Source organism: Arvicola amphibius, chromosome 8 (assembly GCF_903992535.2).
Source record: "Arvicola amphibius chromosome 8, mArvAmp1.2, whole genome shotgun sequence".
NCBI lineage: Eukaryota > Metazoa > Chordata > Mammalia > Rodentia > Cricetidae > Arvicola > Arvicola amphibius.
Window position 1 is genome coordinate 124,678,838 of NC_052054.1, and position 13,445 is coordinate 124,692,282.

General features: G+C 34.3%; 1 protein-coding gene across 7 annotated transcripts in view; it reads left to right on the forward strand.

The window, feature by feature from the left end:
- Nucleotides 1-13,445, forward strand: part of Kansl1l (KAT8 regulatory NSL complex subunit 1 like) — an 88,583-nt gene that overhangs the window by 67,002 nt on the left and 8,136 nt on the right. For all 7 annotated transcript variants that reach the window (XM_038338403.1, XM_038338408.1, XM_038338409.1 and 4 more), the window contains exons 7-9: nt 2,080-2,242; nt 4,298-4,405; nt 12,274-12,402. In XM_038338403.1, coding sequence (XP_038194331.1) covers nt 2,080-2,242; nt 4,298-4,405; nt 12,274-12,402 — 400 coding nt within the window. The remainder of the gene's footprint in view (nt 1-2,079; nt 2,243-4,297; nt 4,406-12,273; nt 12,403-13,445) is intronic.

Genomic DNA, 13,445 nt, shown 5'->3' on the forward strand with positions numbered 1-13,445 from the left:
AAAGCAAATGAGGGGCTCAGTAAGTTAGGTGCTTGCTGTATACAAACATAAAGACCCAAGTTTAGATCTGTAGCACCCATACAAAGAGCCAGGGGTGGTGGCACATGCTGGCCAGTATCAGGTTACATCGGATACAGTCTCAAAAACAAACAGTAAAGTGGAGAGCAATAGGGGAAGAAAATTTGATACCAACCTCTGGGATATTCACATGTACACATGGTGAATGCACTTACCCCCACACAAATGCACTCAGACATAAACATATACACCCGTGTATATCACACACAACTAATAGAAACAGAAAACTAAAAGAACATGTTAATGAGAAGAATTGTAGAAAAGCACTTGATTAATCCTAAAGAAAGTAAGACAGGGATCAGGGAAATATAAAACAAACATATATGAAGTCAGCAAACCAATTGTTGAACCTTTGAAAAAGTAAATCTGACAAACCCCTACTCAGACTCTTCAAAACAATCCAAGTTGACTTGACCTTCATAAATACGTCAATGCAACTTATCAGGGGGAAATGTAGTTATTTCGATAGGCTCAGGAAAATAAAAGTTATTTTGGCAAACTGGGAATATATCCTGGTAAACAATACACCAAAAACTCCTACAACCGAGATCATTTTTAAGATTTTACTTTTCTATGTGGAGGTGTATGTATGTGTACATCTGTACATTTATAGGTGGAGAGGAGAGGTTGGTACTCACTGTCTTCTTCCCCACCTTTTTAATAGTTTTATATCACTTCTTTCCCTTCCTTTATTTTCCATGGAACTTCCGCGGTGTACCCCACTCTTAAGTTAATACCTCTTTTTCTTTTGATTGTATTTGTTCAAAAAAATCACACAGCTGTATGTGCACACACAAATATATAACCTGCTGATTTCATTTTTGTTGTGTGCATAAGGTTTCAAGGCTGAGTACTCTGTGTTGGAAAACCAATAAAGTAGCTCCCTATGCTCTCTTGACCTGGATACAGTTATGGTTTTCTGTGATTGTCTCCATTCGCTCTTAAGAGAGCATTCTTTGACTTAATAGGTGGCCCTCACACAAAGGGAGGGTTTGTAGGGCACAGTTCTGGAATTAGACTGTAAGTTTTCAGACTACAGTATGTTGAGAGCCCCACTTTATCTTTTGAGGCAGGGGCTCCTGAAATTGGAGCTCATCAATTGGTTAGATTGATTAGCCACTGATCCTTCAGGATGCTTCTCTCTCCACTTCTAAGCACTGGAATTACAAATGCATATTGTCACATCTTGAGTTTTACATGGATGCTGGGAATAGTCAATCAGGTTCTCATCCTTGCTTGGCAAGGACTTTCTTTACCCGTTGAGCTCTCTCTCCAGCCCCACACACATCATTTGAAATTTTTATAAATTAATGTCATTCCTGTTATATGCTTTCAGCATGGCTAGATTTTCAAGTAAGAAAGAGTTTAGAATTAACTAAAAACATTCAAACTAGTATTACATATGGACAATATATCTCCTACGGGAGACAATATATAAATACATCGGCGCAATAAGAAAGCTGGGCATAGTTGTGGGGGTATGCTTAATACATAACAGTTAATTTCATTTCAAAATAACTTCAATAGGGCTGGGGAGATTGCTCAGCTTTAAGAGCACTTGTTCTTGAAGAGGACCTGAGTTCAGTTCCCTGCACAGCCATGGCGGTACAATGTCCCACAGAAGTCACATTTGAAATATCCCTCACCCTCTTTTAGCCTTTATTGGCACCAACACTCACAATAAAAATCTTTGAAAAAAATTAAATTTTTTATGATGGAAACAGTAAAAAGGTTAACTAAAAAAGAATCTGACAAAAAATGTGTGCACAGGTGCCCGAGGAGGCAAAAAGAGAGTGTCAGATATTGCTCTGTATTTTGAAAAACCCTGAAGGGGCTGGTCACACCTCTCTAGATACATGGCCAGTGCATTAATTTCTCTCATTCTATATCGCAGTGACTTACCGAGCCAGGCCTTACTCTAGTGTCACACAGATACATACTGTATTATAAGTCTGTGACCAGGTCTTAACGCAAGTGAAACCTATGCATTTTTCCTTGTAGACTTTACCTTCAAAAGAAGCATTTTTAAATGCAACACAGATGCCTTACATGGAATCGCCTTTATGTTCGGACAACTGGGAGCAGAGTTCCAAGTCTGAGCTATTAAGAGAACATGTTACAAAACTAGATTCCTCTTTTCATCCTGTGCTGTCACTGCCATCAGGTAAGCTACCTAATGAAAACTTGAGTATTTTTTCATAATGAAATATAATCTTTTAAGTACAGGCAATCTCTTAAAAATGTTTTGAGTTTTATTTTTGAAGAGGGGGATTGTTGAGACACCTCACTATGTAGCCCTGGAACTTTGGATATTTTTGTTTAATTCTCATAATCCCATAAGAGCACATTGTGTTGTCCTTTTCATCTTATACATGAACACATTACATTGGATAGGTTATTCACCTATAGGCATTCAGCTAATGAACAATGAGCAAGGAGCTGAGGTAATTCATCACCAGACCCACATTCCTATTACTTTTTATAATGAACTACTTTGCTTGTCTCTTGATATAATTTGGAGGGTTGAGACAGCCTCATTCCAAATCATAACTCTGAGATCATATCAATATATACTTATCCTCCAGACTCCAAGACCTCCTAGTCTAGTAAGATTAGCTTCTTTACCTCCAAGCTAAAGCTTTGCATTCAACAAAAATCTCAGTAAATAGGTGCTCAAAGTAGAAATAGATCCCTCATGGTACTTGTATTCTAGTTTTAATACCATATCTAAATGTAAGATATAAACAAATAAAATATTTTCTAAAAGCCCACAAAGTACTTTAGGGAGGTACATAGCTTCCTACATACATACAAGGGCAGCTCTGCGTATGTCATGTCTCCCCTCTCAGGGTAGCAGAACAGATGGTATGCTTGTTAGAGCAGGAACAGGTCTTTAGAAAAACGGGTATATTTAGGCAACTGGAAAACAACTTTTGAAAAGTTTAAAAAGAGTTTTAAAGCATAGTATTTAATTTCTATTCCCATTTTATTTTTTCATGTTTTTGTAGCAAATTCCATTTCTATTTACACATGAACTTGCCATTAAAGTATATCTTTGAGACAGCAAAGGAGATAAAAAAAAAACTTTAATCTCAGAACTAAGGAAGCAGATGCAGGCAAATTTCGTTTGAGGCTAGCCTGATCCACAGATCCACAGACTACCTCTTTTAGTCTATCAATATATATATATGCTCATATTTATGTTCATGACTAATTTTGCCTTTTGCTGGCAAAACATTCAATAGGTCAAAAAATGCTAAAACTGTTTCTCAGGATGCATTTAGGTGTCTGTTATCCATGTTTTTAAAATGACTTTTTCTTATATTCTATAAAATGAGATAAAATGAGTGTGTGTGTGTGTGTGTGTTATGTAGGTGTATACACGTCAGAGATCAGTTCTCTGGTGTCAGTTCTGTTATGCTTGATGGGAATGCCTTTATCTGCTAAGCTAGCTCATTGGCTCTGGTTATACATTTATGAATGAAAAAAATCTTTAGTAAATATGAAGTTTGGCCTAGTAGGCTGGCTCAATAACCAAGTAATAGGAACTTAGAAAGCTGACAACAGTGTTCAGTCCATAGGACCCACACTGCAGAAGGTCAGGTAAACTTCCATGAGGTGTCTCTGATTTCCATGCACCTACATTGTGGCACTTGAACAAATCTGCCACCCTTGAACACAATAAATTAATGTAATCTTGCTTTAACGTGGCTTAATTTTGAGTATAAAATGTCAATATTTCCAATTTATTTTATCTGAAGGAAGACAGCTTTTCAGTGAATTTTAGTCTTTATACAGCTAGTTTCACTTATGTTTGTTCATGTCAAAGAATGTGAAACTTGATGTTCTCATATATTATGCTTGTAGCAGTGTTTCCCTGTTTAACAACATGTAAACATATCATTTTAAATGTTTTCATAAAGATCTTTGGGGTCATTTGTGTCTACTCATCATTTATGATTCTTCATTCTCCATACTAAAGGGATGTTACACTGCTCATCTGCTAGCTTCTTGTTTATCAAGTATACCAAATTACTAACTTTCTAAACACTGTTACCAACCTTGTTGGAAAAGTGTTTTGATAACCTCTACTTCTCAACGCTCCTACTGTGTAAACTTTTATTTTTCTTAAGCTTATATGTTATTTATTAAAAGGAAATAAAATTAGTATTAGGCTGTGAGTGGTGTTCCTTGAAAATGTTTTCCTTTGTTTTTCCAGACATTCCCCTTCATTTTCATTTTGAGACCTTATTTAAGAAGACCAATGTAAAAGGAGAGCTTGCTGAAAATCCATTTGTAGGTGACTGTATCATAGCGCCACCATCTGGTACGTCACATTTACAAATCCTGTGCAGTTGTATGTTTCTTTATGTTGCCCACATTTACTTTTTACATTCTAAGCAAATAAAATGTAACAAAATAATAAATGCAATTTCTTAATTTTTAACACATTTTCCCGTAAGTCACACACACAGACACACATACACACAGGCTTGTGGATTGCTTCCTGTTTGAGGCAAGGCCTTTTTCCTAGGACATGAGATGGGGAGGGCAAGGGTAGAAGGTGAGAGAATAGGAGAGGGAGATAAAGGGAAGAAAAGGGGAGAATGAATGGATGGATGAAAGAATGAATGAATGAACAAACATAGGAACAATCCTAGGATGCAATCTATGGTACCTACTGAATGAAAGTTATGGCATACTGATAAGTAGAAAGTAGTATTATTATATGGTAAATTAAGGATACCAATTTTTTTATTAGTTCAGATAATTATTGCAATGTAAGCTGGAATTATAATTAGTAACCTTGAAATATCCCACAGCTCATCAAGAGTACTTGAGGGGAAAACATAAAAGGAAAAAATGTAGCTAAACCACATATAGAGAAAACCCCAAAACCATAGAAAGCATTGATTTTGTTTATATTCACAAAGAGTACAATCGTGAAATGATCAAGAGCTGGGAACCATTATAATATATAGTACTGGTAGTTTTTCTGTATAAAAAAGTTTGAAGACTTATTTCACAACATAAATCACAATAAATTGTAGCTGACTTCTATAATTTTAAGTAAAAATAAAGTGTGTATAATAAAACCTCAAGGAAATTATAATGAACTGTTTATGAGTGCTCTGAATAGGAATGAAGACACTGTCTATGCTTAGAAGCAATATGAAATGGGGAAAAAAGCACTTCTGATTGTCTACAAAACTGTAAATTTAATATCAAAAGAAGGCAAACAAATTATTCTCAGGTAAAAAATATCTACCTGCAAAACTCCATAGTAAAATAAATATATGTTAATTGGTTTTTATTAACATAAAGACCAGCTATTTTAGTGCTGAGGGGGAACTGTGTGTTGCTCAGTGTTCAAAGATCCTGAGTTAAGAGCTCTGGGAGGCAGAGGGAGAAAACTGATTTTAAAAAACCCACCAACTTTTATAAATTACAGTAGTACTTAGAATATATAAAGTAACAAAGTCTTCAGTCAAGACATGGCACTGTCTCTAGAGTAAACAAGGGTTTACCTTAAAGAAAACCTTTAATAATTTAGACTTTTAAGGGACACAGCATGAAAGATGTTCCTGTAAGGAGAGAATAAACTGCTCTGATCAGAAGACACTTTGTAACTTAAGATGTCTGTTTTCTGTATTTTGTTGTATACAGAGAGTTTTAACTAGAATCAGAAAAGGATGTTGTTGTTTGTTTTCTGAGCCAAGGTTTCTTGTTTGTCCTGGCTGTCCTGAGCAAACTCGTTAGACCAGGCTGGTCTTGAACTCTCAAGAGTTCTGCCTCTCAAGTGCTGCAACAAAAGGCGTGCACCACTACACTTCACAGGAAAGTATTTTTAGAGTTACATTTATTAAGAATTCTTTTTCTACAGTCCTAGCACTGAGGAAGCTGATGGCAGGGTTGCCAGAATTAGGGAAGCCTGGGCTACAATAGGTATTCCAGCCAAAGTGGGACACAGTGAGACAGCTCTGCTGTTCTCAACTCAGGGTCCTCATATCTCAGCTTCTTAAATCCTGGGATTCTTGGCATATGCCACCATGCCTCGCTAAAATATTCTCTTTGGACAAAATTATTCTTAAGTTTATCTCAGAGAAAATATTGAAAGATTGCAAATTCAATTTTTAAAAGATCAAAAGGAGATGTTCATATATTGAAATGCTTTATAGTTATAAAGTATGATAATACTGAACAAAAGCAAACTCAAAGCAACTAAATAAATATAAAACAAAAGGCTCAAGGACTTCCTGTGTATTACTATAGTGTTGAAAGGAGGCTTTAGTCAATAGTTATCAATGACAAGAAGCTGGAGAAATGACTCAGCAGTTAGAAGCTCATGTTCTTACAGAGGGCTTGGGTTTAGTTCTCAGCACCCATATTGTTGCTCAGAACCATTTGTAACTCCACTTCAGAAGAATCTTATGCCCTCTTCTGATTTCCACAGGTACCAGTATGCAGATGATACACATACATTTATGCAGACAAAACTCACACATAAATCTTTAAACCAATGACAAGAACAACAAATGCTTGATGTAGTCTTATACCAACACTATTGGAAGGGTCAAAACAAAAGGCAGGTATTGTTATTCTTGAATAAGGAAATCACAATGAAGAAGAGCTAGAGAGCGGTCTGGGTCAAAGGCTGTGTTTGAGCAATCACTTTTTATTTGTGCCCAGTAGAATTAAATAATGACTGATTATGATATCTTCTCATGTAGCACATTAAAACAAATTTTAGATGAATTTTGTATATATTTCAGATGTATTAAAGAGGAATACACTAGCAGTGTATTAAGAAAACTAGAAAATCTAGATCTTCCTGGTGATAGTTATAATGAAAACGAGAATATAACATTTACTGATGACTTGTGTATTAGACACTTTGTTAATGTTTAAATATTTTGCCTATTCTTACACTTTAAATAATTTCTATTGCTACAATAAAAACAGAAGTCTTGATTTCACATGACATCAAGGGTTTTTATAGGTTATTTAGGAGGCACTGAGACTCACATAGAAAACTTTAGGACTAAATTTCTACTTTTGTTAACTACTGAGAATATTTACTGAACTGCAAACTCTGTGTAATGGTCCAATTATTTTCAAAAATCTAGTCTAATATTAATTATAAAAATCTTATTCAGAAAAGACTCAGCATTTTGTAACAATGTAAGATTAGTAACCAATATGACAGAGTTATGTTACTGGCTAATTATACACTAGATTATGCAGTTTTTAAAAATATCTTAAAGTTTCATCTGAAATTGGAGACAAAGAATACTGCAATATAGTGGAAGGGTGTTTCACAATTAGTTATGTAAACAGTTGTTATAGAAATCAATTTCAACATAAGGAGTTGGTTGGAATTCTGATGAAGAAATTAGTTATTAATACTTGGAGCCCACTCCCAACCTGAGACTGGGTTTCTGTGTAGGCTGGGTTGTTTAGAAGCTCGCTCTGTAGACCAGGTTTGCCTGGAACTCAGAGATCTGCCTGTCTCTGTCTCCCAAGTGCTGGGATGAAAGGCTTGCGTCACCACCGCCAGGCTTAAAAAAAACTAAGCTTATTATCAAACACGCTTTGTAGAAAATCCAAACATGAACATTGTTGTATATTTAAATATTTTGTCATTTTTAATAAAGCATTGTGATCACTTAACTATACTTATACTTTATCATGTTTTTAGAGATTCATGCTGACATGATACATATAAAAAGTCTAGGTTTATTTTAAAAATCTGCAGCATTTTAAAGGTTAGCAAGAGTGTGATGAAACAAGATCAGTCATTAGTTGATTATGCTAAAGATGGCTGCACATTCATGCGAGGTCATTCTTATAGTCTCTTTGTCTTAAAATGTTTCAAAGTAAAAGTTACAAAACACCTAGGGCAAGAAGCAATTATCTCTGCTTAAGAAGACAGAAGCAGTAATGAAGGCTATGTTCAGGTCCTTTTATATGACATAATTCTACTCAGTGATATTTATCCTGAGAATAAATTCTTTTTAAAAACCCAGAAATGCAGTATTCTAAAGACTGTTACAGTGGTTTCTCATGATGGTAGTGATAGCAGCTGAGTTTAGCAGCTATAGAATACCCAAATAATAGAGAAATGTTAGGCAACATCTGGATGATGAGTAGTAAAGTAGGAGATAAAAATAACTACACATTTATATTCTAATTAAAATTGTGACTTCATATTTGAGGTATGTATGGGTTATCAAATATATACGTTTCAGGGAAAGGGAATATGCAAAAGTGAACATATAATTTATTAGGGAAGGGGATTACGTTTCTTCTAATGGTCTACTTTTTTCTGACTTAAAAGGTAGCAGTATAAATGTTAGGAAATGAATTGATATTGAATTATCAATAATATAGTGATATGTCACATGCTGTCACATAAAATGAAAAATTGTAAAGGTATGATATAGAATATACTTGAGTTTTATGTTGCCAGGCTACTAGGCAAACCAATGCAATATACTTTTGTATACCAGTTTCTTTTCTCCTATTTTATTCCCTACCATTCTCAACTTAAATAAGCATTAGGATTCTTTTATGTCTTATATAAAAGTAGGTTCCACATTGAGAAGGTACTTGGTGCTAAGCAGACTATTAAGTGCTGAAAAATCAAAGGTAAAACACAGGAAATTAAATACACTTTTAGATATTTTGTAAATAGATAATAAAAATAAAATATAAATTTAGCTTCCTTTGTTTTTGATTTTATACACACACATATAAAGCAAAGGAGAAAGTTAACAATAACCGTTATGGGTGCTGCAAGGAAACATGGTACCAATCTAGACGAACTCTTCCTAAGACAAAACAAAAGGAGAGATTAAGGAGGATGAGAAATAGAGAGGAATTCCAGATGCTAAGTGCCATTTTGGAATCTACATAAAGATGAAAGTTCCAAAAGAGTGTTCTTCAAACACAACATGCAAGCACATTACTTGAAGAATATTGTTAGAAGGCAGATTCAGATTCACAAAGTTCAGTATGGGGCCCAAAACACTGCATTTCAACTGTATCCCAGCCAATTAGATACTGTCACAGTTGCATAATATGTTAATGTATGCAAAGTTGACTTGTATTTAAGTTAGACTTTAAATAATGGAAAGAAACACGCATTGTGGAGACATCAGACAGTGTGCTTCCAAGTACTACAAATAGCCTGGTATTTCTACAGAATGAATGTGGGAGGTAAGCATACATATCTTTGGCTTACTACAGCACTTTATCCTGTCCTATCAGGCTTTATACTTACAAACTCATGGTGACTACAGAGAAGTAGGGTTAAAGTCAAACAGTAAAGTTGTATAAATACATGATTAGTCTAATCAAGAGGAAATGCCAGACAAAGCAACTGAAAGGCCAGTCTTTACTAAAGTATTATAGTTTAAGAATAAGGGAGCAGAGCTCTTCAAGATAGGACTTTTAGAGAGGATCTAAAGAATGCATCACATGATTAACAGTCCATAAAGATTATAGGACAACTAGTGAATATGAATAAGTCTTTAAACTAGCTAGTAATGCTTCTCCTGATACTTCACAACTATGTGGATATATAAAAGATCTTGCTTTTGAGAAATATTGTATTTTTTGACCATTATGTCAGAAAGAGGAATTTATACAGAAGAGGATCTGAATATTTGAATAAAGGGTATATGGCAATTCTTTGTATTATTTCAATTGTTGTGTGAATTTGAGTATGTCAGAGTTGTATTTAATTTTTTTTTTTTTAGCATGAAGACCTGCAAGAAGTAAGAAAAGTATAACCTATAAATTTCCAAAACTCAGGGCTCAGGCTACTTCATCCAGTATGATCTTATAGCCTTTTTTTTTTTTTTTTGAAATCTTTCTGTCTACATTAAGTCCAACACAATAATCTATTTACTCTGAAAGTCATTTTTAGTTCCCTTCAATCATCATAGCCAATGAAAGGTTACAAATTGTTACCTGTATTTTAAGGTATTTTGAGGAATTAATGGAAGACCCTTAAACTCCAACAACAGAGACTGGATCCTGCTTGCTGATTTTCACTGTTATTATTTTGCACCTTTATACAGGCTCTTCTGTCCTCTTTCCCCTCACTCTGACCTATAAGGCAATGAAGATAATTAAAGGGTGATCTAGATGGTACTTGCTTAATACCAAACTGACAGTAAAGGTGTACAGCTGAAATTCCAACCCTTTAGTTACTCTGTGCAGGTGTGTGAAGATTACTCTTGCCATCTCCTGTTTAACATCTTTCTCTCTATTTGTTGGATGGAAGGAAGTTTTAGATGTCTTTAGAATTCTGTTGTTTTCCCTAGCCATGTTTTCTCTTATCCAGTTTCACTAATCCTCATTCCTTCACGATGATCTTTTAAATTCTTTTCTTTGCAACTTTTAGGATATACTTATTTCTGTGTATTGTTATGACACAATAGATTTTTAAAAAATTTGCTGTTCTATATTTAAGTGAATTCTTTGAAATTTTAAGAGTTTATGTAAGGAATTCAGGAAAAACTCAGGGTTATTTCTTCAAATGCTTTTTTCCATTTACTCTGTTTGCTTAGCATCCATTTTCTTTTCTTCATTCTATTCATTCAAATGTGGAAGCTCTTCTAGCCCAAATTTTGATTTCTTCTAGCTGTTGCTATTTTGTTACATGACTCAACTTGTTATCATTATTAAATCTGAACAAGTATATTTTACATTTCTGAGATTGCTCTACAGAGGCTTCTAGGACTTGTTTCTCTTGTTTTACAGACCTATTATTTATACTCAGAACACTCCAGAAACTCGTTAAGGTAGTTCTTTCACTTCTTGAGTGTTGGTTCATTTATGGTTTTGGTACTGAGATTTTAGATTTCTGGACTCACATTTGAAACTGTTATTTCATGCTAGCATTGTTCTACCACTATTATTTACAGTAATCATTTTTTAAAAAGCAGAGATTTGGTCTCAAAATTATTTTCAGTTTGGATTTGGGACAACAGAGAACATTTCAAAGTGGGGCATGAGGTCCTTGCCTTAAGCCCATTTCTCTATGGAAAGCTAGATTCTGTTGCCTGAGTGATAACCTCTCTAAGCAGTCAAGCTGAAAGAATACTGTTTCCACTGTCTACCAGATGCTCCACATCATTTCTCCGTTGTCATTTTTATTCTCTTTCAGGTCAAGAAAAACATGTATTTATCACATTTTTGTGGTGACCATTTTCCTTTGTACTCCTGCTTTGGATTTCTTCAGCTAAATTCCATAGGATGTTTTACAGAGATGCTTCATAAATTCTGATTTATATTCTTGTTTTTGCGGATAAATGTATGCATCTATGCATAAACCTATATATAAAAAATCTGGCTTGTCATTTTTAGAGCATTCTGCTACATTGTAACTGGATTTGTGATAACTGTTAGGCTATGCCTTTTATTTTGTCCTTGGTGTGTTTAGATACTTGAGTCTACATATTTTTTTTATTCTCTTCCATATTTCTAAGCCTTTATCCACTGGTTCCCCCAAAGAAGCTAAGATACTGACTAAACCAGTACTTGAACTATAAGGTTCAGATGCACAGCATTCATGGTGTTAAAGCTAACATTTACGGCACATTTTCCATGGCAGATACCTATTTCAGGAGTTAATTTATTGAATTTTCATAACCCTAAGAGTGCTGCTATTATAAATATGTTGAAGAAACTGAGGCAGAGATACTGACTTAAAATTATTTTAGATTCATGTTTCAAAAGTTCAGTGACAGTGGTATCACTGCCATAGTTGGATGAAATGAGGTTCTTGCTTTCAGAGTCCATGTGTCATGACATGTTGGTGCTTACTTGGTGTGGAGTATTTTCAGATTTAAGATAACAACCCCAGGGTTTCAACTGTCATTCTGCTAAAATTCACAGATCTCAACTAGTGCTCACTGATTTTGAAGACATTGAGAACATAGCCCTTCTTTTTATCCACTTGTAAATAAGTAGAACAAAAATGGAAATTGGTCATTTCCTGAGAAATCCTATTTTTTCATTTATTTTTAGTTTAGGAACCATTCATCTTAGTAATTGAATTTTTATTTCATTTCATGTAATTTTGAACTGTACCTTAAAATTTTAAACACTACACGTAGAAACAACTTAGTTTTTCACTGTCTCTGTTAAAGGACAAAACTTCACGCTTCTTTTTGTTTGTTTTAGTACAAGGGACTACTCTGACTCAGTGGAGAAATGGATATTCCCCTATGTGTAAGCCTCAGATAAGGTCACAGTCATCTGCACAACTATTGCAAGGAAGAAAAAAGAGACACTTGAGTGAAACAGCATTAGGTAGGTTAAAATGAAGACATGACTGCTAGTGTTAAATATTGAAAATAAAAGTTCTATTTTTCAAAGAACCCTTGTCTTGTGGAAATTTATAATCCAGAACATTCACTAACTACCTAAAACACCTTACCTACCAAAAACTACTTAAAACTACCTAAAATATGAGTATACTCGTGTACTTAATTAAGAGTTTGATCTGTGTTCCAAGTACTCGCCTTGTGTCAGCTGTTCTCTGCACAGGATTTAGTCTCCATGGACTCAGAGTAGAGGTTACCTGAGAGAAACTTACGAGTACTACTAAATGTCGTAGATTTTGAGAAGGTAGCCAGGAGTCAGCTGAGGAACTTCAATACCCCTTTTCAGTTCTTCAGAGTCTACCACTCATATGTATTAGATCAACAAAAGGAACAAAGGTAGTATTTGAAAACAGCTGTTCTGATTGTATCCAGCCTGAGGTGTTGTGGGGACTTAGGAGATGACACTTATATAGTTGTTCACGATAAAGAAGAAAGCCAGCAAGGTATATATTTTGAAGAGAAAGTAATCTCTGCACATCTGGTAATTGTGTCCTAACACACATCATATTCATGAGTCAAATCTTTCCCAGATGTTATATTTCAGTAATATGGACATATTCAATAAATTAGAAACTAATCACATTCAAAATGTACTGATTATTATAATTTTATATAATGGATATACATTTATCTCTAGTGTCTTTAGAAATTTCACTTTAAATAACAGATCTATAATCATTATAATCTGATCAAACACCGTGGCAGAATATGAACAAGCTCTCAATGCATCTAGAGATTTTGTTTAAATGTCTGTTAAGAACAGACAAGTAAAGATCACCTTCTAAGGAACTTTCATATATACATGCCAAAATACTGGGAAAATTGTAATCTCTTAATAACATAGACTATGAAATATTGATTAATTATCTAAATAGTAATGAGTGATAGATTCAAATTTAATGGATATAAGGAAATATTAAAAATCAATAAAATGATATATTACAAATAAATTAGTAGATAATTACAAAA